This window comes from Oncorhynchus clarkii, chromosome 13 (genome assembly GCF_045791955.1).
Source record: "Oncorhynchus clarkii lewisi isolate Uvic-CL-2024 chromosome 13, UVic_Ocla_1.0, whole genome shotgun sequence".
Classification (NCBI taxonomy): domain Eukaryota; kingdom Metazoa; phylum Chordata; class Actinopteri; order Salmoniformes; family Salmonidae; genus Oncorhynchus; species Oncorhynchus clarkii.
Genome location: NC_092159.1, coordinates 42914050 through 42937524, shown reverse-complemented (window position 1 = coordinate 42937524; position 23475 = coordinate 42914050). Strand labels below are relative to the sequence as shown.

Sequence of the window (23475 nt, the reverse complement as noted above, 5' to 3'; positions counted from 1 at the left end):
ATTTAAAGGCACCCTTATAGAAAATGACTCAAGTGAAAGTCACCCAGTAAAGTCCTACTTGAGTATAAGTAAAAAAGTATTTGGTTTTAAATAAACTTAAGTATCAAAAGTAAATGGAATTGCTCAAATATATTTAAGTATCAAAAGTAAAAGTATAAATCATTTCAAATTCCTTATATTAAGCAAACCACACGGCACCATTGTCTTGTTTTTTATTTAAATTTACAGATAGCCAGGGTCACACTCCAACACTCAGACATCATTTACAAACAAAGCATTTGTGTTTAGTGAGTCCTCCAGATCAGATGCAGTAGAGATGACCAGGGATTTTCTCTTTATGTGTGTGAATTAGACCATTTTCCTGTCCTGGTAAGCATTCAAAATGTAACAATTACTTTTGGGTGTCAGGGAAAACGTATGGAGTAAAAAGTACATTATTTTCTTCAAGAATGTAATAAAGTAAAAGTCAGATTCCCCATAAATCGACTTACGTCATACTTTAAAGTATTTTTACTTTAAGTACTTTACACCACTGCATCAAACCACAAAGTCAGTTCTCATAAGCAAAATAAACGGACTCCTAACTCACCTTGTGGTGTGTGTATGTGTGTGCATGTGTGTGTATGTGTGTGAGAGGATAGATAGATAATATCAAAAAGTAATGTTCAAACATTGTTTTGCAATTTTTTATTAAATAAATACATTGCAGTTAGAATACAATTCCACATGTTGTGTTGGCATGTCAGTCTTACGCTGTCTTATTAACATACCTGTTTAACATATAAGAACTTCATTAACAACCTTCCTTATCCATGACGGAACCATAACATTACCCTGATGCCTGATGGACATGTGTGTTTAACACAGGAGGCTGCTGAGGGGAGGACGGCTCATAATAATGGCTGGAACAGAGTGAATGGAATGGCATCAAACACAAGGAAACCATGTTTGATGTATTTGAAACTATTCCACTCCAGCCATTACCATGAACCCGTCCTCCCCAATTAAGGTGCCACCAATGGGGAGAGGGTTAGGTGGGTTTGATCATCATGGTGACTGTTTTGAGGGAGTAGGAGCCCCCGTGGAACTCTGCCCAGTAAACCCCGTCCTGGTAGCGGCTGCGGTAGTGACCCCCTCGATACCACACGCCGTTTAAGTTGGAGTGGGCACACATGTGGTACCACCAGCCCCCCTTCTGGAAGTGGGCACAGTTCCCTAATGAGGAAATGGAGAGAGAAACCAACTCATCAAGCCAAACCTGGGTGTTCAAACAGGCAGCCATGAAAAGAGGCAGAAATTAAAAGAGAGAGGGTAGTAGAGAGTGAGAGAGGATTCACCTGAATAAGCATCCTTATCCTTGTCCAGAGTTGTAAAGGCTTTGTCATTGTGCCAGGACATTGAGTCTCCGGCGTTGCCTTGGTATTCCCCCAGCCTCAGACGGTACCAGTCGCTCTCAGGCTCCAGGCGGAAGCTGTCGTACTCTGCAAACACCTGGCGGCCCTGCCAGTCCTCCATGGCCACCCGAAGCTTGTAGTGGGCCTGCTTGGTCAGCCAGTAGAGGTGCTCCAGACCCAGCCAGTACTCTCCATCCAGGTTCCCAAAGCCTTGCTGTGGTGGAGTACGACAGATAGTTTAGGGTTATGTTCACTGTAGCAATAGTTTTCATGACTTCTGTGGTGTTTAACCGTCCTCAACTGAAGGATACTCTTGAGTCTCTGAGCTCTAATACCAGCTGTTTTTCTGGTTTTATAGCCCACTGTGATGGTTGTCAATTACAGTAACTATACAGCTCATGTTTCATCACATATAATCAGCTGAAATGAAAGGCAAATGGAGGAGGGGAAAGGATTATGGGTCTGCAGTGCACACACTCACTGTGTGTTTTGTATTGCAATGGTAATAGCACACTGGCTGATGTCATAACAAGCTCTTGAGCGCTTCACTTTTAGTGGCTCACTGCACACTGGAGGTGAGAGCACCTTGTACTGCTCCCAGGTCCTGAAGAAGTTGACTGAACCGTCCTGTCTCCTCTGGATGACGGTCCAGCCTCCCTGGGCCTTGGTCTGTTCACACCAGGCCTGCAGAAGCCGGTTGGCGCTCTGTGGACGCAGCAGGTAGATCCCATTGGTGGTCTCGCCCGAGTCCAGCACATGCTGGCAGTCCCTCCAGGGTCCTGAGGGACAGAGATGGTGTAGGTATGTGGCTCACAAAGGCAGTTAGGATTTCGGAACATACCTGGGTTCAAATAGTCATAATTGTGCTCGATTGAGCCTGTCTGGTGCAATGGAACTAATGGAAGTCCAAACTCCGCCCACCTGCCACTAGGCAGGCTCAACCAACTGCTGGAAATGAGGGAGTGAGTGAGACATGTAATGGGGAGAGTGGTCTGGAATTGTGTTTGTTTTAGAGCCAACAGGGTCACAGATACATGTTTTCTCGCTTTGCTTCAGCTTATCTCTTTACTGCCCGAAGACATTCTTTCACCACACATGTTGTATGTCTTATGTCACACTGGGAGAGATAAGCGTACACCACAGGAACGGACACGGAAAGCCTGTCCATACAAGGTGGTGTCACCCATCTGAATGCTCTGCCTTGTAATCTTACAAATTCCAGTTGTGCGCACACCGTGCATTGTATGGGGGTATCGCCTTGTAATTCAAGGTTACATAGCAGTGTCCTAAAGAGGGTTGTGATTAGGGTGTGTGTTTGTTAGGGTGGCTTGATGTGTGTGTGTGTGTGTGTGTGTGTGTGTGTGTGTGTGTGTGTGTGTGTGTACTGCTGGTAAATTAGATTTTTTTTAGATTCAAATATATTTTAATTTGGAATTTATCCTAATCGCTCTTTCTAAAGAGGAGGTGCTGACAAATCTGATTATTGGTGCCAAATTCTGGATTAGCTACTTTTTATGGTTTATTTCCTAAAATCGAGGATTATATTTTGGCCCATTTGATTGTTATTTATAACAAATATTATTGATGAATTTGCAAATGTTATATCAAAGTCAAACCTTGTGTGTGTGTTACTCATTAACAAAGCCCCTTCTCTACTCTGATGAGAACAGCTGGCAGTTATTAGACATTGTTTAGGCATTCCCAGAGAGATAAAGTCCTATCAGCGGGTCAGTGACTCCCCGAGCTTCTGCACAGTGTCTTCTGGAGTGTAAATAACACTGGCAAAATACTGACACTGTTTCAAAACACAAACTCAAGGTCTGAACAGCAAACAATGAAGCATTTGAAGGGCCAAAAGAAAACAGCTTAATGTTCTGATTGTTGTCAGACGTGTCAGTGAAAAACAATATCGAAACAAAGCAGGAACCAATGAGATATGCGATGTATTGACTGAAATAGAAACAAGGTGTTATAATGTGTGATAACGCTGCCCGGGGAAGATACACAGTGTTACTCTTTCACACGGTCTTACAAAGACAGACTTTCATTCCTACATAGACAGTGTTGGTTAAGCTGAAAGCGCCGTTGGCAGTTGTAAGCTCTGAGGGTGCAGTGATTTACCTGGGCTCTTAGTGACAGGGAAGCTTATGAAGGGGGCGTCGGTAGGGGTGTCGGCCATGGTGGTGGGGAGCACCTTTGTCCCCTGCAGGGGTTCTCTCTCCTCCTGTGGCTGTAGTGGAGGGGCGCCCTGGTCTCTCTGAACATCATTAGCCATCTCCTTGGACTCTGAGCTGTCATTCAGGGGCCCACTGGACTGGATACTCAGGGGTTCAGAGGTCATCTGTCCAATACAACATAAATATATAAAGCATTTTGTACAGAGCATTGTGGGTACTGTAGTATGTTATGGTACCACTTTAGCTGCATGGGTCAGGGTCAGTGCTTGAGAACAATGCCAGTGGTTTGATAAATACAGAGCTCCCCCTACCTGTGGAGGTGGGGTAGTGTTCTTGGTGGCCTGGCACAGCTTCTCCAGCCGGGCGATGAGCTGACTCTGGTTGCTCATCATGGAGGTGAGGGCTCCATACTTCTTCTCCAGCTCCCTGTAACTAGTGGAGATCTGCAGCATCTGGGATGTTGGCCCACCATGACCGAGCAACAGACAACGGGCCAATCAGGGATGTATCAAGGTGCTACATGCCTGTCATCAATAGGTAAAGGAAACTAAGACGGTAAAGAGCAGTAGTAGGAGCAAGTATACAGTTATATGATTCTAACTTCCCTCCTTATGAACACGGCTGTTCCCACAATGCTCTCTGTCTGATTACCTGTGCGGTGGCGTTGAGCAGTAGGTTCTCGACCCGCCTCTGTTTGACCACCTGGTCCTTCTTGTACATAACCTCGTGCAGCAGCTGGGCATAGAGCTGGGCGATGCGGGAGTTCATGCTGCCGCTCTCTTTCCGTAGCGCCCGTACCTCCGTAACCAGGGCCCCCTCCTGCTCCAGCTGGCCTCTCAGCTTCTCCAGCTGTTCCTGCTGACGGTTCAACTCCCCCCGCAGAGCCGTTACCTCTGAGTGGTTGGCGGCGCCGGTGGTGGACTCGGTGCTCACGCACAGCGCCCCCTTCAGTTTTTGCTGGGGAACAATGAATGTGTAGGAGCAGCGGCCTGCTTTTAGCTCTGAGGAGCGGGAAAGGCGCTTTTGGGACTCTTCCTTCCGCCCCCCCACCTCAGGCATGACTAGGAGGAGCCCCAGCAACAGAGACAGGCCAATAGTCAGCTGCTTCTCCATCTACCTGTTCAACTGCTCTTCTGTCCATGGAAATAAGCAGTGATAGAGATTCATTAGCAGATTTCCCCAATAAAACATGAAAACTCTATATCTAGAACATGTAGAGATGTATTCATTCAGCAAAAATAGCTTTTCCCCATTTCAAACAACTATAATTGTACACCAACAAGTACATCACAGTCAGACAGTGGCCACACAGATGCAAAATTCCATCCAGGCATTTTCAGTGGAAAGCAGAGCATGTAAAAGTGCTACCACAATATCTAAGATGCAGCTCAGACTGTCTCTCAAGCATTGACAGCCCACCAGATGTTCCCCTGGAAGGTGAAAGTTAACACCCTTAACACTGTCTGCCTGGCTGGAATTTATTAGCAAGTCAGAACTGGGGTGACAATGGTCGACAAAACTCAGACAGAGTCAACTCACACTTCCATCCCATTGATCAACACAATCCTTCCAGGGTCAACTCTGGCTACCACCATTGTCAACACCGTAAACACCATTATCACCTCAACATTGACACAACACACTATATTTGCAGGGGTCACTACTCCTCAACCTCAGTGAAACACATTATTGGTACCAACAAGTGTCTGTAAGTAAACTGGAATACCAAAGAAAAATAATACATCACATGATTGCCAAATGGTAGTGTCAGAAGCCCTGTACCATATCGCCAAACATGAACCATTGATCATCTATCATTATAATAGCAGCACTGTTGTTATTAAATCGGAAAGGGGATCCTATCTTTGTAACTTTCAAAGTGAGGGAGCATGACTTACCTCAGTCCTGTTCAGAGGTATAGAGTCAGTTGGCAAACTCAGCTGTGTTCCTGTGTGTATCCCAGAATCCTGAGCTCCAATGGGTTCAGAATGGACTTCTTTAAAGCATCCGCATCTAGAATCCAGATGTCAGGACTATTGGACCTTTCCTTAGCATTGCCTCAGAATGGTCTACTGCCTCAGAATTGCCTCCCAATGAGAAAGTCCACTGCTGTGGCTGTAGCATGCAGCCCGGCGACCCTTTTTCCTAGTGTGTCTCAGGCAGACCAGAGAGACTGAGCTACAGTAAGAAAGACTCAAGGGAGAAAGAGAACTACACACACCACTGATACACAACATCTTTTCAGCAGCAAGACCTCCCCCTCACTTCATCCCTGTCACAGGCCCTCTAAACAAAGAGAGACATAATTACAAACTACCCTAATGACACCCCCCCCCTCTCTCTCCCCTCCCATCCTCTCAACTCAGCTGCCTCTGGCCCTCAGTGCAGGAGGCAGGAGCCCTCTCTCTGTCTCGGCCCGTTGCCTCCCTTCAGCCTGCTGTTCTCTCACAGAGGCCTACTCCCAGGCGGTCCATCTGTTTACTGTAGTTCAGCTTGAAAAGGTAGCCTATGAGTAATCAATATAATTTATTGAACCATGCCAAACATAAAAACAATACATTGAGGGTAATAATATGGATAAGATGCAGATGAAGGTGAATATCCACCGTTATGACGAGGAACAATTCTGTCAGTCATCCTGGATAGTCTCTTTCAACTGCTGTGTGCTAGTAGATACGGTACAGACGGCATTTCATCTGAAAAGGACCCATGAGCGCAACATGTGAAGTCTACAGGAGCATGTCAAACGTGGTGTCAAATGAAAGTTAAGAGTCTATGGTTTTACAAATGAAGGCATATATGCATTTTCCAACCATATTCATCCGAAAAATGTGGAATAAGCAAAGGTTTTCATTTCTGGTCAAACAGATGGAAAATGGGTCTTAGAAATCATCTACAAGAAAAAGTATTAAAATGTTTTAGAAATACATCAAAACAACAATAATGTAAAGACCTCTGCCAACGAATATCAACACTTATATTTTGTCGTTTAGATTACATTCCTTCTGCCTTGTAATTCCGTTACCAAAAACCTCTAATTTCTCTCACTCCTGAGGAGGGAGGATAATGAAAGGTCACAGAAGTAACAAGTAAAGGTAGACCTACCAATTAGTTACAGTGTTTTTACTGAGATCAAGTTTGTTTATGAATTATTAAGTGATTAAAACTATACCAGGCGGTGTCAGAGGAAGGCCCAAGAAATGGTAAAAAAATCAGCCACCCAAGCCACAGACTGATCTCTCTGCTACCGCACGGCAAACGCCCGTGTGTAGAATACCCAAATCTGGAAAATAAGGATGTAACGGTTCTCTTGTTGTGAAGTAGAGGCGGACCAAAAAGCAGCGTGGTGGTTATTCATGTTCTTTAATTCATAAAGACACTATACATGAAATAACTAATAAAACAATAAATGTGCGAAAACCTAAACAGCCCTATCTGGTGCAAACACAGAGACAGGAACAATCACCCACAAACACACAGTGAAACCCAGGCTACCTAAGTATGATTCTCAATCAGAGACAACTACTGACACCTGCCTCTGATTGAGAACCATACTAGGCCGAAACATAGAAATACCCAAAACCTAGAAGAACAAACAGACTGCCCACCCAACTCACACCCTGACCATACTAAATAAATACAAAACAAGGGAAATAAAGGTCAGAACGTGACAGTACACCCCCCAAAGGTGCGGACTCCGGCCGCAAAACCTTGACCTATAGGGGAGGGTCTGGGTGGGCGTCTGTCCGCGGTGGCGGCTCTGGCGCGGGACGCGGACCCCACTTCACTATTGTCTTAGTCCGCCTCATTGTCCGCCTCCGTGGCTCTCTAACCATGGCAACCACTCTCAATGACCCCACTGGACAGAGGGGCAGCTCGGGACAGAGGTGCAGCTGCTCGGGACAGAGGGGCGGCTGCTCGGGACAGAGGGGCTCTGGTGCCTCTGGGCTGACTAGGGGCTCTGGCGCCTCTGGGCTGACTAGGGGCTCTGGCGCCTCTGGGCTGACTAGGGGCTCTGGCGCCTCTGGGCTGACTAGGGGCTCTGGCGCCTCTGGGCTGACTAGGGGCTCTGGCGCCTCTGGGCTGACTAGGGGCTCTGGCGCCTCTGGGCTGACTAGGGGCTCTGGCGCCTCTGGGCTGACTAGGGGCTCTGGCGCCTCTGGGCTGACTAGGGGCTCTGGCGCCTCTGGGCTGACTAGGGGCTCTGGCGCCTCTGGGCTGACTAGGGGCTCTGGCGCCTCTGGGCTGACTGGCGGCACCAGCGGCCCCTGGCTGACTGGCGGCACCGGCGGCCCCTGGCTGACTGGCGGCACCGGCGGCCCCTGGCTGACTGGCGGCACCGGCGGCCCCTGGCTGACTGGCGGCACCGGCGGCCGCTGGCTGACTGGCGGCACCGGCGGCCCCTGGCTGACTGGCGGCACCGGCGGCCCCTGGCTGACTGGCGGCACTGGCGGCACTGGGCAGACGGGTGGCTCAGGCGGCGCTGGGCAGACGGGTGGCTCAGGCGGCGCTGGGCAGACGGGTGGCTCAGGCGGCGCTGGGCAGACGGGTGGCTCAGGCGGCACTGGGCAGACGGGTGGCTCAGGCGGCACTGGGCAGACGGGTGGCTCAGGCGGCACTGGGCAGACGGGTGGCTCAGGCGGCACTGGGCAGACGGGTGGCTCAGGCGGCACTGGGCAGACGGGTGGCTCAGGCGGCACTGGGCAGACGGGTGGCTCAGATGGCGCTGGGCAGACGGGAAGCTCCGGCAACGCTGGGCAGACGGGAAGCTCCGGCAACGCTGGAGAGGAAGGCTCTGGCAGCGCTGGACTGAGTAGCTCTGGCGCCTCTGGACTGAGGGGCGGGAGCTCTGGTAGCGCCGAACAGGCGGGAGACTCCGGCTGCGCTGGAGAGGAGGAAGGCTCCGGCAGCGCTGGAGAGGCGGGAGCCTCTGTAAGGATGAGCCGGAGAGACAGCCTGGTGCGGGGGGCTGCCACTGGAGGGCTGGTGCGTGGAGGTGGTGACGGATAGACCGGACCGTGCAGGCGCACTGGAGCTCTTGAGCACCGAGCCTGCCCAACCTTACCCGGTTGAATGGTCCCGGTCGCCCTGCCAGTGTGGCGAGGTGGAATAGCCCGCACTGGGCTATGCAGGCGAACAGGGGACACCGTGCGCAAGGCTGGTGCCATGTAAGCCGGCCCAAGGAGACGCACTGGAGACCAGATGCGTAGAGCCGGCTTCATGGCACTTGGCTCGATGCCCACTCTAGCCCGGCCGATAGGCGGAGCTGGAATATACCGCACCGGGCTATGCACCCGCACTGGGGACACCGTGCGCTTCACAGCATAACACGGTGCCTGCCCGGTCTCTCCAGCCCCCCGGTAAGCACAGGAAGTTGGCGCAGGTCTCCTACCTGGCTTCACCACACTTCCTGTGTGCCTCCCCCCAATAAATTTTTGGGGCTGACTCTCGGGCTTCCATCCACGCTGCCGTGCTGCCTCCTCATACCAGTGCCTCTCCGCCTTCGCCGCCTCCAGCTCTTCTTTGGGGCGGGGATATTCTCCAGGCTGTGCCCAGGGTCCTTTACCATCCAACTCATTCTCCCATGTCCATTCCTCTTTTCGCTGCTGTTGCCTGTTACCACGCCGCTTGGTCCTGTTGTGGTGGGTGATTCTGTAACGGTCTTCTTGTGGTGAAGTAGAGGTGGACCAAAAAGCAGCATGGTGGTTATTCATGTTCTTTAATTCATAAAGACACTATACATGAAATAACTAATAAAACAATAAATGTGCGAAAACCTAAACAGCCCTATCTGGTTCAAACACAGAGACAGGAACAATCACCCACAAACACACAGTGAAACCCAGGCTACCTAAGTATGATTCTCAATCAGAGACAACTACTGACACCTGCCTCTGATTGAGAACCATACTAGGCCGAAACATAGAAATACCCAAAACCTAGAAAAACAAACATAGACTGCCCACCCAACTCACGCCCTGACCATACTAAATAAATACAAAACAAAGGAAATAAAGGTCAGAACGTGACAAAGGAAAAGTAATATTTCTACCTTTATGGTGATATATCCTCTATTCATTTACAGTGGGGCAAAAAAGTATTTAGTCAGCCACCAATTGTGCAAGTTCTCCCACTTAAAAATATGAGAGGCCTGCAATTTTCATCATAGGTACACTTCAACTATGACAGACAAAATGAGAAAAAAAATCCAGAAAATCACATTGTAGGATTTTTTATGAATTTATTTGCAAATTATGGTGGAAAATAAGTATTTGGTCAATAACAAAAGTTTATCTCAATACTTTGTTATATACCCTTTGTTGGCAATGACAGAGGTCAAACATTTTCTGTAAGTCTTCACAAGGTTTTCACACACTGTTGCTGGTATTTTGGCCCATTCCTCCATGCAGATCTCCTCTAGAGCCGTGATGTTTTGGGGCTGTTGCTGGGCAACACGGACTTTCAACTCCCTCCAAAGATTTTCTATGGGATTGAGATCTGGAGACTGGCCACTCCAGGACCTTGAAATGCTTCTTACGAAGCCACTCCTTCGTTGCCCGGGCGGTGTGTTTGGGATCATTGTCATGTTGAAAGACCCAGCCACGTTTCATCTTCAATGCCCTTGCTGATGGTAGGCTTTGTTACTTTGGTCCCAGCTCTCTGCAGGTCATTCACTAGGTCCCCCTGTGTGGTTCTGGGATTTTTGCTCACCGTTCTTGTGATCATTTTGACCCCACGGGGTGAGATCTTGCGTGGAGCCCCAGATCGAGGGAGATTATCAGTGGTCTTGTATGTCTTCCATTTCCTAATAATTGCTCCCACAGTTGATTTCTTCAAACCAAGCTGCTTACCTATTGCAGATTCAGTCTTCCCAGCCTGGTGCAGGTCTACAATTTTGTTTGACAGCTCTTTGGTCTTGGCCATAGTGGAGTTTGGAGTGTGACTGTTTGAGGTTGTGGACAGGTGTCTTTTGTACTGATAACAAGTTCAAACAGGTGCCATTAATACAGGTAACGAGTGGAGGACAGAGGAGCCTCTTAAAGAAGAAGTTACAGGTCTGTGAGAGCCAGAAATGTTGCTTGTTTGTAGGTGACCAAATACTTATTTTCCACCATAACTTGCAAATAAATTAATTAAAAATCCTACAATGTGATTATCTGGATTTTTTTTCTCATTTTGTCTGTCATAGTTGAAGTGTACCTATGATGAAAATTACAAACGCGACATCTTCATCCATCATCCTCAATCTTGGATAGGCATACCCATTAGTATCTACATCACTTTCACTATCGGACTCACTATTGAATGCCATCGCTGAAGCCACACTCTACCTCCTGCCCCAAGAAACATACATGACTTGGTAAAGACTACTTAAATGAGGATGTGCTGTTTGTTTTTCCTGACCTCCCATTCTTTCTGCAGACATCTTTGAATCTTCATTCAGAGCAGATATTTGTTCAAAGAAATTGTTCAAAGTTGTCAGAGTTGTATGGTTTGTTAAACTTGTAATCAATGTTTTCTGTTTGGCATACATTTTCTAGTGAAAAATCTGAGTCAGCTCCTTCCTGCACGTCTCCAACTCAATCATCAAGTTTGCAGACTACACAACAGTAGTAGGCCTGATTACCAACAACGACGAGACAGCCTACATGGAGGAGGTTAGGGCCCTGGAAGATTGGTGCCAGGAAAATGACCTCTCCCACAATGTCAACAAAATGAAGGAGCTGATCGTGGACTTCAGGAGACAGCAGAGTGAGCACACCCCCATCCACATCGACGGGGACGCAGTGGAGAAGGTGAAAAGCTTCAAGTTCCTCGGTGTACACATCACTGACAATCTGAAATGGTCCACCCACACAGACAGTGTGGCGAAGAAGGTGCAACAGCACATCTTCAACCTCAGGAGGCTGAATATATGTGTCTTGGCCCCTAAGACCCTCACAAACTTTTACAGATGAACCATTGAGAGCATCCTGTCGGGCTATATCACCGCCTGGTATGGCAACTCCACCGTCCGCAACCACAGGGCTCTCCAGTCACCAGAAGGTGGTGCAGTATGCCCAACGCATCACCGGGGGCACACTGCCTGCCCTCCAGGATATCTACAGTACCCGGTGTCACAGGAAGGCCAAGAAGATCATCAAGAAAATGGCTCTCATGAAGACCGCCATAGGAAAGGAAGACCCAGAGTTACCTCTGCTGCAGAGGATAAGTTCATTAGAGTTACCAGCCTCAGAAATTGCAGCCCAAATAAATGCTTCACAGATTTCAAGTAACAGACACATCTCAACATCAACTGTTCAGAGGAGACTGTGTGAATTAGGTCTTCATGGTCGAATTGCTGCAAAGAAACCACTACTAAAAAACACCAATAATAAGAAGAGACTTGCTTTGGCCAAGAAACACGAACAATGGACATTAGACCGGGGGAAATCTGTCCTTTGGTCTGATGAGTCCAAATTGGAAATGTTTGGTTTCAACCGCCGTGTCTTTGTGAGACGCAGAGTAGGTGAACGAATGGTCTCCACATGTTAGACTTGTTGAGTATCTGGTGCATCAGCATTCGTGGGTTCGATTACAGGCTAAAAATGGCCAGAAACAAAGAACTTTCTTCTGAAACTCGTCAGTCTATTATTGTTCTGAGAAATGAAGGCTATTCCATGCATGAAATTGTCAAGAAACAGAAAATCTCGTACAACGCTGTGTATCACTCCCTTTACAGAACAGGGCAAACTGGCCTTAACCAGAATAGAAAGAGGAGTGTGAGACCCCAGTGCACAACTGAGCAAGAGGACAAGTACATTAGAGTGTCTAGTTTGAGAAACAGACGCCTCACAAGTCCTCAACTGGCAACTTCATTAAATAGTACCCGCAAAACACCAGTCTCAACGTCAACAGTGAAGAGGCGACTCCAGGATGCTGGCCTTCTAGGCAGAGTTCCTCTGTCCAGTGTCTGTGTTCTTTTACCCATCTCAATCTTTTATTTTTATTGGCCAGTCTGAGATATGGCTTTTTCTTTGCAACTCTGCCTAGAAGGCCAGTATCCTGGAGTTGCCTCTTCACTGTTGACGTTGAGACTGGTGTTTTGCGGGTACTATTTAATGAAGCTAACACAACGTACCATTGGAACACAGGAGTGATGGTTACTGATAATGGGCCTCTGTACACCTATGTAGATATTCCATTAAAAAATCTTCAATTTCCAGCTACAGTAGTCATTTACAACATTAACAATGTCTACACTGTATTTCTGATAAATTTGATGTTATTGTAATGGACAATGCTTTTCTTTCAAAATCAAGGACATTTTTAAGTGACCCCAAACTTTGAATGGTAGTGTATAGTGTATGTGTATGCGTCCAATAAAATGTGATTTGAGTCACCACTAGAATAGTTATTTTTACGTTATTGAGTAGGCCTATATCTTTGTTTAATATAATTAATCAAATTATGAATCTAACAATAGAAATCCTTATTATTTTGTAAGAAATGTAAGTTTATTTTACATGTTGCAATAAAGTTGACCAAAGTAGAAGCTCATCTTTTGTTTGTAGGTATTTTCACTTGGTAATGAGTAATACGTAATATCGAAATTGCTCATAGGTAACTATAAAGTTACACATCACTTTAAAAAGCTCAATCCTGTGTAACAAATAGCAACAACCTTGTACTTATGCAGATATTACAGATATAGTTATACTTTGTTGTGTATTAGTGTGTATATTGTCCCACTTGGGTAACGATTAGATTGTCAGAATGGGTAACGTACTTTGTAGGTACACCATAATTAAAAGTAAGTACACCTTAAGATACACTTAATTTGAACTGGCTAAATCCTGTGTAACGCATAGTAATTACATTGTACTTATACAGATATTACATGTACTCTGTGGAGTACTAGTGTGTTCATTTTTTCACTTGGATGGTGCTTCCAGAAGCTTTAAAATTTGGCCAGGTTGTCAGGATGGGTAACGTACTATATAAGTACACATTAATTACAAGTAAGTAACCCTCAAGATCAGTGGTGGAAAAAGTAGCCAATTGTTATACTTGAGTAAAAGTAAAGATATCTTAATAGAAATGACTCAAGTAAAAGTGAAAGTCAGCCAGTAAAATACTACTTGAGTAAAAGTCTAGAAGTATTTGGTTTTAAATATACTTAAGTATCAAAAGTAAAAGTAAAAGTATAAATCATTTCAAATTCCTTATATTAAGCAAACCACACGGCACCATTGTCTTGTTTTTTTTTATGTACGGATAGCCAGGGACACATTCCAACACTCAGACTTTTTTTTACAAATGAAGCATTTGTGTTTAGTAAGTCCGCCTGATCAGAGGCAGTAGGGATAGCCAGGGATGTTCTCTTTACAAGTGTGTGAATTGGACTATTTTCCTGTCCTGCTAAGCATTCAAAATGTAATGAGTACTTTTGGGTGTCAGGGAAAATGTATGGAGTAAAAAGTACATTATTTTCTTTAAGAATGTAGTAAAGTAAAAGTAATAAAAATATAAATAGTAAAGTAAAGTACAGATACCTCCAGTAGTAGCACTTGAAAGTATTTTTACATAAGTACTTTACACCCCTGCTAAAGATACACTTAATTTCAACTAGCTAAATACTGTCTAACACCTAGTAATTGGATTGTGTTATTCTGTGGTGTACTTGTGGGTTTATCTTCTTACTTGAATGGCAAGGAGATTCGGGTTTTCATAATGGGTAGCGTAAACATTAATTATATATTATTTTTGTATTATAATCTGGGACGACACCCGTATGGTAGACCCCAGTCAGTGAGGTTGATTTATATATAGCTGTCACACCCTGATCTGTTTCACCTATCTTGTGCTTGTTTCCACCCCCTACCAGGTGTCTCCCATTTGTCCCTTATTATCTTCTGTGTATTTATACCTGTGTTTTCTGTTTGTCTGTTGCCAGTTCGTATTGTCCCATCAAGTCCTACCAGCATATTCCCGTGCTCTAGTTTTTGCTAGTCTTCCCAGTTCTGACCGTCCTGATCCAGATTGAAAGGTTGGTAGTTAGAGCCTATTGAGCCTCCAACCGTTGTAATCTCGGAAACCCAGTGTATCTGTCCACAAGAGATTACAATCTTGTGACAGTTATTACTGAATCAGATGCAGCTGAGAAGAAACTAAACACTAAATTGGTGAATTTAAACACTAAATTGGTCAATTTAGTGGAAACTTGTCCTTTTGTAACAAACATGGTACAAGCATTTGTTGTTACACCTCTGTAATTACAGACTGCAATTACCACCAGTTACATGTTATTACAATGTAACTGAGTTATTACAATTAACTACGACACCTGTTACATGTAATTACACTGTAATAAGGACCCCTTAAAATTAAGTTTGACCTTTTATACTTCATATTGCAAATGTTCTTTAAATTCCTCTAGCAACACCAGGTTGGTTGCCAAATACACATGCTGGAAGGTGAGAACAAAAGTTTGGTTGGGCATTTGAATAAGACGAACGTTTTTCAATGTGACACCGCGCCGGCGCAGTGAGATCCACGTGGTTGAAAAGCAGTATCTGATTGAAATGGAGGACACGGAGAGGCATAGCAGAATATGCTCGATTTTTACATAGCTAGGTTCATCAACGACGTTTTATAATAGTATTTTGTCAAACTTAAACTGCCAGTATGGGGAAGTCCAAGGTAAGCGGTTAAGTAGTTGTTGGCTAACGTTAGCTATAGTATCTAGTTATTGACACGATTCAGATTATTGTAATTATATTGGAGGTCGTCTCATCGGCATGTGGACGTGTAGCTAGGTGGATAAAATGATGTTTTTATGAGAATATCTGAACAATGATTAAAATATTTTTAACTGATTACATCCACAACGGCTACAGTACCGGCGTTAGCTCGTAACGTAGAAAAGTATCTTGGCCAGCAAAACTAACGTGTTAATTCAATTTCAGACCAAAAACCAGAAGAAGTCACGTTTGAGTGCGAACCATGTGGCGGAAGAGGTGTTCGGTGCGGTCCCTCACTCCTTCGTGTTTCACCGTGGCCAAGTCGGCAAGAATGTCGGTCAGCTAGTTGAGGACATGCGGCGGGTCATGGAGCCCTTCACTGCAGAATCCCTTAAGGTCCGTTTGTTCATGTCATGAAACGCTAAACTAGTATTTATAACGGACTTGAATCAGAGTGAAGTTACTGCAATCCAGATGTTGTTACTTAATATATTTTGTGAATTTATGAAACGAATCATAATTCTGTGATCTTGCACTGCTCTGAGCCTGTACATACATGTGCTCATAATGGATTTGATGGCTTGCCTGCGTGTGATTGACAGGTGAGGAAGAAGAATGTGCTGAAGGACTTTGTGGCTGTAGCTGGACCACTGGGAGTGACACACTTCATGATCTTCACCAAGACGCCCAGTAGTGTCAACATGGTAAATAAGTCTGCCAACTCCAAGGGTGTATTAATCTCTGAAACCGTTTGACTGTTTAAGAACCAAACTAAACTGGGAGGGACATACTTGAATTTGTCCAGTAGAAACTCTTGTTTTTTTGTCTGAGAGGTACTTTTTATTTTTTAATGTTTGGAGTAAACTATTTATTTTGCAACAGAATCGGCGTAATGAATACACACTCATGTTGCTTTACTGTACTATGAGGGGCTTTAACAGTAGACACAGTCCCTATTTTTACAGCTGCTCTGTAAACCCTTGGCCTTTCAAAGGGAATATCTTTATGATTTATCACTATTGATCAATGGAGTATATGCTGCGTCAGCCACCTCCTTGGTTATCCAATTGATGATGCAGATGATTGAGTTATGAGAATATCTGAATTCATGATTAAGATGTTTTATCACTGATGCATCCATATCTACAGTTGTGCTGTTTACCAGGTCCTAATGGTAAATGAGTGACTGTTTGAGATTTTTTTCTTTCTTCCAGAGGCTTGCTCGGCTGCCCAAAGGCCCTATGCTCCATTTCCGGGTGACCAAAGTGAGTACACAAACCCAAATGACTTACTGGGAGAAATGGGCTCAAAGGATGACAGATTTTGACGTGACTGTTTGGTGATATATGTTCAAAGTAAACGCACTGATGAGCCCCAATACTAGAAACAAGCAAATATAGGGTTTTGGGCTTCAATTGCTTTTCCTGAATATGGTCTTTCTCATTTTCAGTACTCCCTTATTAAAGATGTGGTCTCGTCACTGAAGAGGCACAGAATGCATGAACAGCAGTTCACACATCATGCACTGCTGGTCCTCAATAACTTTGGCTCGGAGGGCATGCATGTCAAACTTATGGCCACCATGTTCCAAAACATGTTCCCTTCCATCAATGTGCACAAGGTATGTCAAAGGCAGCAATACCTGGATTTTTTGCTGGATTGAGGATTTGTGAAATATGATGATAGTATAGTCTTCTGATTATCTGTGACGATCACTCAAAAGTAAACGCTTTCTGATATACCACAATCCTTTTATCCTTTATTATTATATTGATGAGAATTGGGTTAGTATGCATTTTAACAGGTTTGCTTCTTGTAGGTAGCCCTCAACGCCATAAAGAGATGTGTTTTGGTGAACTACGATCCAGTGTCTCAAGAAATTGAATTTCGCCATTAGTACGTATACAATATGTTTTGTGCACTCGTTTTAATTCAAGGTGGCTTGGTTACTCTATAGGAAGACTGCTTGGGCTCAGAGGATGACACGTTGTGAATTGACTGTTTAGTGATGTATATTCAAAGTAAACGCACTGATGCGCCCATCATGCAGGATCCTGTAGCTGACTAAATGGTTTAGATCACACTCAACCATGTCCTTCTCCCTGTCCCCCTCTGCAGCAGCCTGAAAGTAGTCCCTGTGGGCATGAGTAGAGGAGTGAAGAAGCTGATGCAGGAAAAGTTCCCCAACATGAGCAAGTTTGAGGACATCAGTGAGCTGCTGATGAAGTAAGAGCCCTGGTTGTTGTAGTCCTAGCAGACTGCAGAGTATCTCCTGCTGTACTTGATCTGCATGTGTTTGGGTTCTCGGTATTGCTTTGATGAATTTGAGCTGTATCATAAAGTTATTTGGGTGATACTTCCTTGTCTTTGTTGGCTGTGACGTGAGCGACCTACAAAGTAATTCTGATTTGGCCAGCTGTTATGTGTTCTCTTACCCTGCTAACTTTCTTTCAGGGGTGCTAATCTTTCAGAAAGTGAAGCAGAGCAAGATGGAGATCACAACATAACGGAACTGCCACAGATCTACTCCGGGCGTGGTAACATGGCGTCTCAACAGAGCGCTGTGAGACTGACTGAGGTGATTACCATGGTGACTTAGTGGCTGATCTTAATAATATTACATTGTAACCAGCATTTCAATAGAATTGTCTACTCCTGTGTTGGCAGTGACTATAAATACTAGGTTTATAGCATCAGCTTGTCTTGTCATTTTCTGTTTGTGGGATGTACATGATGAAAAGATATCTATGATTACCTGTGATATTTCACAAAAGTAAACGCTTACTGACACATCCTGACATTTATCACCATGGTGCCTTCAGCAGTCGATCCTACTGATGTGACATTGTAAACAGTTCTAGTAGGTTTCTACAGCGTCAGTTTGTTTTCTCTTCAGATTGGCCCACGCATCACCATGCAGCTGGTGAAGATCGAGGAGGGAATGGGAGAGGGGAACATACTCTACCATGCAGTCAGTAAGTACACCTGTCAGTTTCCTGTTGATTTAGATGTCTATGGGATGTACATGATGAAAAGATAACAATGATTACCTGTGATATTTCAACAACATAAAAGTAAACGCTTACTGACACATCCACCGAGAATGGTTGTTTCTGTTGATTGGTCATGGTGAAATGTTGATACAGGCCCTCACTGTATTTTCTGATAGTCGCCAAGACTGAGGAAGAGCTTCAGGAGATCCTGGTCCGAAAAGAGGCGCAGATGAAAGAAAAGCAGGAACGGAAGAAAAAACAAGAGCAGGATGTTGCCCAAAAGAAAGCGTTACGGGAGGAGAACAAGTGAGCGTTATAGCACATTGTAACTGCTATTCATTCCACCTGAGTTGGAGTGGAACAGTGATGTTTTTTTCTGTAATGTCAGGAAAAGAAGCATGGCAGGCATCAAGAGGAAGCGCCAGGAGGAGGAAGAGCATGACCCTGAAGTGGAGGATCCTGGTAACCAGGATAACAGGCCTCCGGTTGTTGAATCTGACGACGAGGCAGAGTACTACAGACAGGCTGTAGGGGAGGAGCCAGATGAAGGTAAGTACTCCTTCAGTACTGAACCAAGTCTCTATAGTTTGTGTTTTGTTGTACTATATTTTTGTGCTACTTTGACCGACAAAAGCACATTCTATATTGTTCTCCCTCCCCCATCTAGATATGTTCCCTGCAGCCAAGAGGAGGCAAAGACCTGAAAGGCCCTCAGGAGGACCCTTCAAGAAGAGGAAACCGTTCTCTGGTGACGACAGAAAAAACAAATATGGTTCCAAGTCACCTCATAGGTCTGGTCCAGGAGGGAAACCCAGAGACCGAATGGAGGGTGACAGGGACAGGAAAGAGGGAAAGAAATTTGGGGATGGGGGCAAATCTTTTGGAAAGATGTCACCTGGGGGCAAGAGGTTTGCAGGAAAGAAATTTGGGGATGGGGGCAAACAGTTTGGAGGGAAGAAATTTGGTGATAGGGATAAAAGATTTGGAGGAAAGTCTGAGCGGGGAAAGAAATTTGGGGGTGATGGGGGTTCTAAGTTTAAGGGCAAACCTCGTCCTGGTGGTTTCAAGAAGGGTCCGGGAGGGGCGAAGGGGGGCTTCAAACAGAGAAAGGGGAAGAGCTGAGCTTCATAACCCTTCGAAAGCCTGGACTGATGCATGCTGAGCGCTCTACCCTGGTAGAACACCAGATGGCAGTATTGACTCACTATTGTGGTCTGCAGTTTCTGATCAACATGAACAGGAATGTATTCCTTCATGATAGGACTTCATTATTGCTACAAGTCAGCTGGAGGACTGGATGAAAATGCAATGATGTAATTTTGTACCTTGTGAACATGTTTATATAAATGTTATAAGCGTTGGCAAATAAATTGCTGGATGCAAAGTACAGCTCAATTGTGTGTAGCCTTTTTTTCTTGGGGCTGGCTCGTGTCGTCTCTGCCACAGGCTTTCACCTCAAAGTGTGAGCGTTAACTGGAGCCGAGGCTGGTGAGCATGCGACTTGAGTTGTGACATTTTCATTTGGTACTGTGCTACAAATAGAACAAGGGGCATGCAGTGTTAGTCACACTTCTTGAAAATGCCTACGAAGGGGTTGATTTGTGAGGGTGGCGGAAGGTCAAAAAGGGAAGTGACTGCTTTAAATCTTTACATGTAACGAACCAATCATGGGAAGTTCTACTGGTCTCTGTGAACATCTACCCCAGGAACTGTAGCCTTATCTGTCAATGAGTAAGTACTAATCTGGCTTTATTCTGAGGTCATTGCCGTTATACATTTAAATATCTGTAAAGTGTACATTTTGTGAATGTGGACTTTTTATAATTGACCTGCCTGTTTTTGAGTACTGGTGCATACTTCGGGTTTTTGTGTCTGTTGAGTAGACAGACATCAAACGGTCTTGTGGATTTTCTTAAAGATACAAAATATATATTTAACATGTTTATGGCTCCGTGGGGTGTTTTGGACAGACATTCTGTTGGTTTAAGATTCACACCACCTTGGTCCATGGTACTTTAGATTATTATTTGCTATCCATTGCACAACATTAGTATGGAGAACTGCAGTGTGTTTTTATTTATTGTTGACCACAGATGTATATTTCTGATAAGACAACAGCTCTGAAGGTATCTTAAACCACTACTAATACTATCAATTTATTACATGTATTGCGACAGAATGATACTGATTGATGTTATGAACTGTTGTGACTGATGTATTGGCTGGCACAATGCAAAGTTCCTCTTAGGGGATCAGGATGAACTGCGTAAAAGAATGGTTCTCCACTTCAGAACAGAATATAATGAATATCTTGATCCTTTTTCTTCCACAGAGATGAACAAATACCACTTTTGGGAGCCAGTTTGCACAGCCTTTTCCCCTCCTATTTTCTAATCTCCCACAGAAATCAATACACAACAAACATGATGGATCACAACTCTTCTTGTCATGGTGACAAGTTCCAAGTGCATTTATTGCCTTCAGTGTACGGTGTTGAGTTCTGCGTGGCGTTGGTTGGTAACCTGTTTGCCCTGAGACTCTTGGCGACCAGGGAGAGGAACAGCTGGCACACTGGTGTGGTGCTGTCCTGTAACCTGGCCATCAGTGACCTGCTCTATGTCCTCACCCTGCCCCTGCTCATAGTCTACTACATGCAGGACAAGAACTGGCTGTTTGGGGTGGCGGTCTGTAAGATAGAACGCTTCCTCTTCACCTGCAACCTGTATGTTAGCATCTACTTCATCATGTGTATCAGTGTGAACCGCTATGTGGCCATTGTGTATCCCTTCTTCAGCCGGAACCATGTGAACCCCGCCAAAGCCAAGGCTGCTAGTGTCGCCATCTGGATCTTTGTGACAGCCATCTCCTCTCCTGTGTTGAAGTTTGCCTCCACATGTCCAGAGGGAAGCAACAAAACCTGTTGTGTATCCTACTCCTATTGCCCCAACAGTGATGCAGTTGCATACTCTCACTTGTTTTACAAAGTCTTTCTGTCTGTGGTTGGGTGTTTTATTCCCTTCCTGGTCACATTTGCATCATACTGCGCAGTGTTGAGGGTGGTGTGGAGGAATGTGAATATAACCTCCCTGGAGAAACGGAAGGTGGCCCTGATGGTGTTTGCAGTGGTTGTGCTGTATGCCATTTCCTTTGTGCCTTATCACCTCCTCCAGTGCTACTATTTCTACCAGAAGGTTCGCAAACTTGGCTCGGTCTGCAACTGGGAGTACAAGGCCTACCAAGTGTCCAAGGGACTGGCTACACTGAACATGTGCATCCATCCACTGCTCTACATGGCTGTGTTTGATAACATCAGAGTGGCCTGCTGTGGAAGGAGCTCAGCAGATATGGCAATGAATAATACATGAATTAAACGATGCTCTCTCTGCTCTTTGGAAGCTTGCACTTATGGTGTTTCTGATAAGCAAGTGTTACACACAGTTGATGACTTATCTGTAAATAACTGCAGCTATATGCACTTCCTTCCAATGTTCTGATGGTCATGTTTCCTTTCATAAAGTCTAAACTATGCCCTCTTCTATATTCATTATTACAGTATTGGATAATAGAAATTGAAAACATAAAAAATATATATTTCAAATGTAGCTACATTGCTTACAGTTTTCACCTGATGAGCTTACAGAACAGGATAAAAACGTGAACACCAAAAGCACAGGAGAAAAAGTTAATATAACCGCCATGTTGTGCCCTAGGAGATGGTGGATGGAAAAGCGCGCTAGTTAGAAATGAAAAAGAGCCGCTGTAGCTATTGATAAAGAGGAACATCAAGACGATGCAGCTGCTTTAGAAGTGGGATGCACTGTTGAGCGTTACATCCCGAGGGGTTCGTGCTGGTTGTATGGAGATTGTGACAGCTGGATAAATGTCATCCCTCGAGAGGGCAAGAACAAGATGTATGTGAGGAGAAGTGCAGTATTATCATAAGGAGGGAACAAGTGAGACAGAGGAGGTCTTAAGAGAGAGGAATAAATAGAGTGAGCTTGAATCGGTTAAAAATGGCGGGGGAAAGGGAGACGGTTTGTTAAATAAGAATGGTAGAGTGAGCTGTATGCAGGATCAAAGACAGGAGGAGAAATATACGTGAATCAGAGCGAAGTATCGTAGGTGCAGTAGCGACCTGTCATTCAGACAAGTAGCCCCACCTGTTTAGTAAAAAAAAAATATATATATATATACGTTTTGCATGTTATTTTGACATTTATGTGTCATATCAGTTTACATTTCAATCAAACATTTTGTTAGTAAAGTTAATAATTGTAAACTGGGTGGGTCGAGCCCTGAATGCTGATTGGCTCCTACTGGCGCAGCAGTCTATGGACAATGACCCCAAGCATACTTCCAAAGTTGTTGCAAAATGGCTTAAGGACAACAAGTCAAGGTATTGGAGTGGCCATCACAAAGCCCTGACCTCAATCCTATAGAAAAGTTGTGGGCAGAACTGAAAAAGTGTGTGCGAGCAAGGAGGCCTACAAACCTGACTCAGTTACACCAGCTCTGTCAGGAGGAATGGGCCAAAATTCACCCAACTTATTGTGGGAAGCTTGTGGAAGGCTACCCGAAACGTTTGACCCAAGTTAAACAATTTAAAGGCAATGCTACCAAATACTAATTGAGTGTATGTGAACTTCTGACCCACTGGGAATGTGATGAAAGAAATAAAAGCTGAATCAAATCATTCTCTCTACTATTATTCTGACATTTCACATTCTTAAAATAAAGTGGTGATCCTAACTGACCTAAAACAGGGAATTTTTACTACGATTAAATGTCAGGAATTGTGAAAAACTGAGTTTAAATGTATTTGGCTAAGGCGTATGTAAACTTCCGACTTCAACTGTATATATCAGACCGTTTACCATGGGTATGACAAAACATTTATTTGTACTGCTCTAATTACCACGGGGACTGTTTTCTAGCACTCTGGATTGCGTGGTGCAATAGAACAGCCCTTAGCCATGGTATGTTGGCCATATACCACACCACCCTCTGGCTTTATTTTCTTTAAAAAATCCCATTTGTGCATAACTATAGATATATCCGACAGGAGAGTTTGAGTGATGAAAGTTGGACAGATGATCTCAATATGTGCAAGAAACACTTGGACGAACTTCAAAAAACTAATGTTAGGCTATTTTCTGAGAATTGTGCCTTCTTTATGTGCCAGATGTTA

General features: G+C 44.7%; 2 protein-coding genes across 2 annotated transcripts; one reads left to right on the top strand and one right to left on the bottom strand.

Moving 5' to 3' along the window:
• Positions 1 to 199: 199 nt before the first annotated feature.
• LOC139423959 (angiopoietin-related protein 2-like) lies at positions 200 to 5739 on the bottom strand. Its single transcript, XM_071175618.1, has 7 exons — positions 5470 to 5739; positions 4223 to 4704; positions 3883 to 4023; positions 3516 to 3735; positions 1980 to 2173; positions 1338 to 1608; positions 200 to 1215 (listed from the first exon to the last, which is right to left on the bottom strand). The coding sequence occupies exons 2-7, from the start codon at positions 4682 to 4684 to the stop codon at positions 1031 to 1033; spliced, it is 1473 nt and encodes a 490-aa protein (XP_071031719.1). The 5' UTR covers positions 4685 to 4704; positions 5470 to 5739; the 3' UTR covers positions 200 to 1030.
• Positions 5740 to 15094: 9355 nt separating this feature from the next.
• Positions 15095 to 21815, top strand: LOC139423563 (suppressor of SWI4 1 homolog). Its single transcript, XM_071175155.1, has 14 exons — positions 15095 to 15253; positions 15520 to 15690; positions 15897 to 15998; positions 16509 to 16559; positions 16745 to 16915; positions 17114 to 17190; positions 17413 to 17520; positions 17749 to 17872; positions 18191 to 18269; positions 18464 to 18593; positions 18676 to 18836; positions 18955 to 19404; positions 19734 to 19749; positions 20620 to 21815. The coding sequence occupies exons 1-14, from the start codon at positions 15239 to 15241 to the stop codon at positions 21650 to 21652; spliced, it is 2688 nt and encodes an 895-aa protein (XP_071031256.1). The 5' UTR covers positions 15095 to 15238; the 3' UTR covers positions 21653 to 21815.
• The last annotated feature ends 1660 nt before the right edge of the window (positions 21816 to 23475 follow it).

Coding starts and splice junctions, on each gene's coding strand:
- LOC139423959 (XM_071175618.1), bottom strand. CDS start 4,684: ATGGAGAAGCAGCTGACTATTGGCCTGTCTCTGTTGCTGGGGCTCCTC. Junction 2,174..3,515: donor CCCTGTCACTAAGAGCCCAG/GTAAATCACTGC, acceptor TCTGTCCCTCAG/GACCCTGGAGGGACTGCCAG. Junction 1,216..1,337: donor GGATAAGGATGCTTATTCAG/GTGAATCCTCTC, acceptor TTTCCTCATTAG/GGAACTGTGCCCACTTCCAG.
- LOC139423563 (XM_071175155.1), top strand. Junction 16,560..16,744: donor TCCATTTCCGGGTGACCAAA/GTGAGTACACAA, acceptor TCTCATTTTCAG/TACTCCCTTATTAAAGATGT. Junction 17,521..17,748: donor ATCAGTGAGCTGCTGATGAA/GTAAGAGCCCTG, acceptor ACTTTCTTTCAG/GGGTGCTAATCTTTCAGAAA.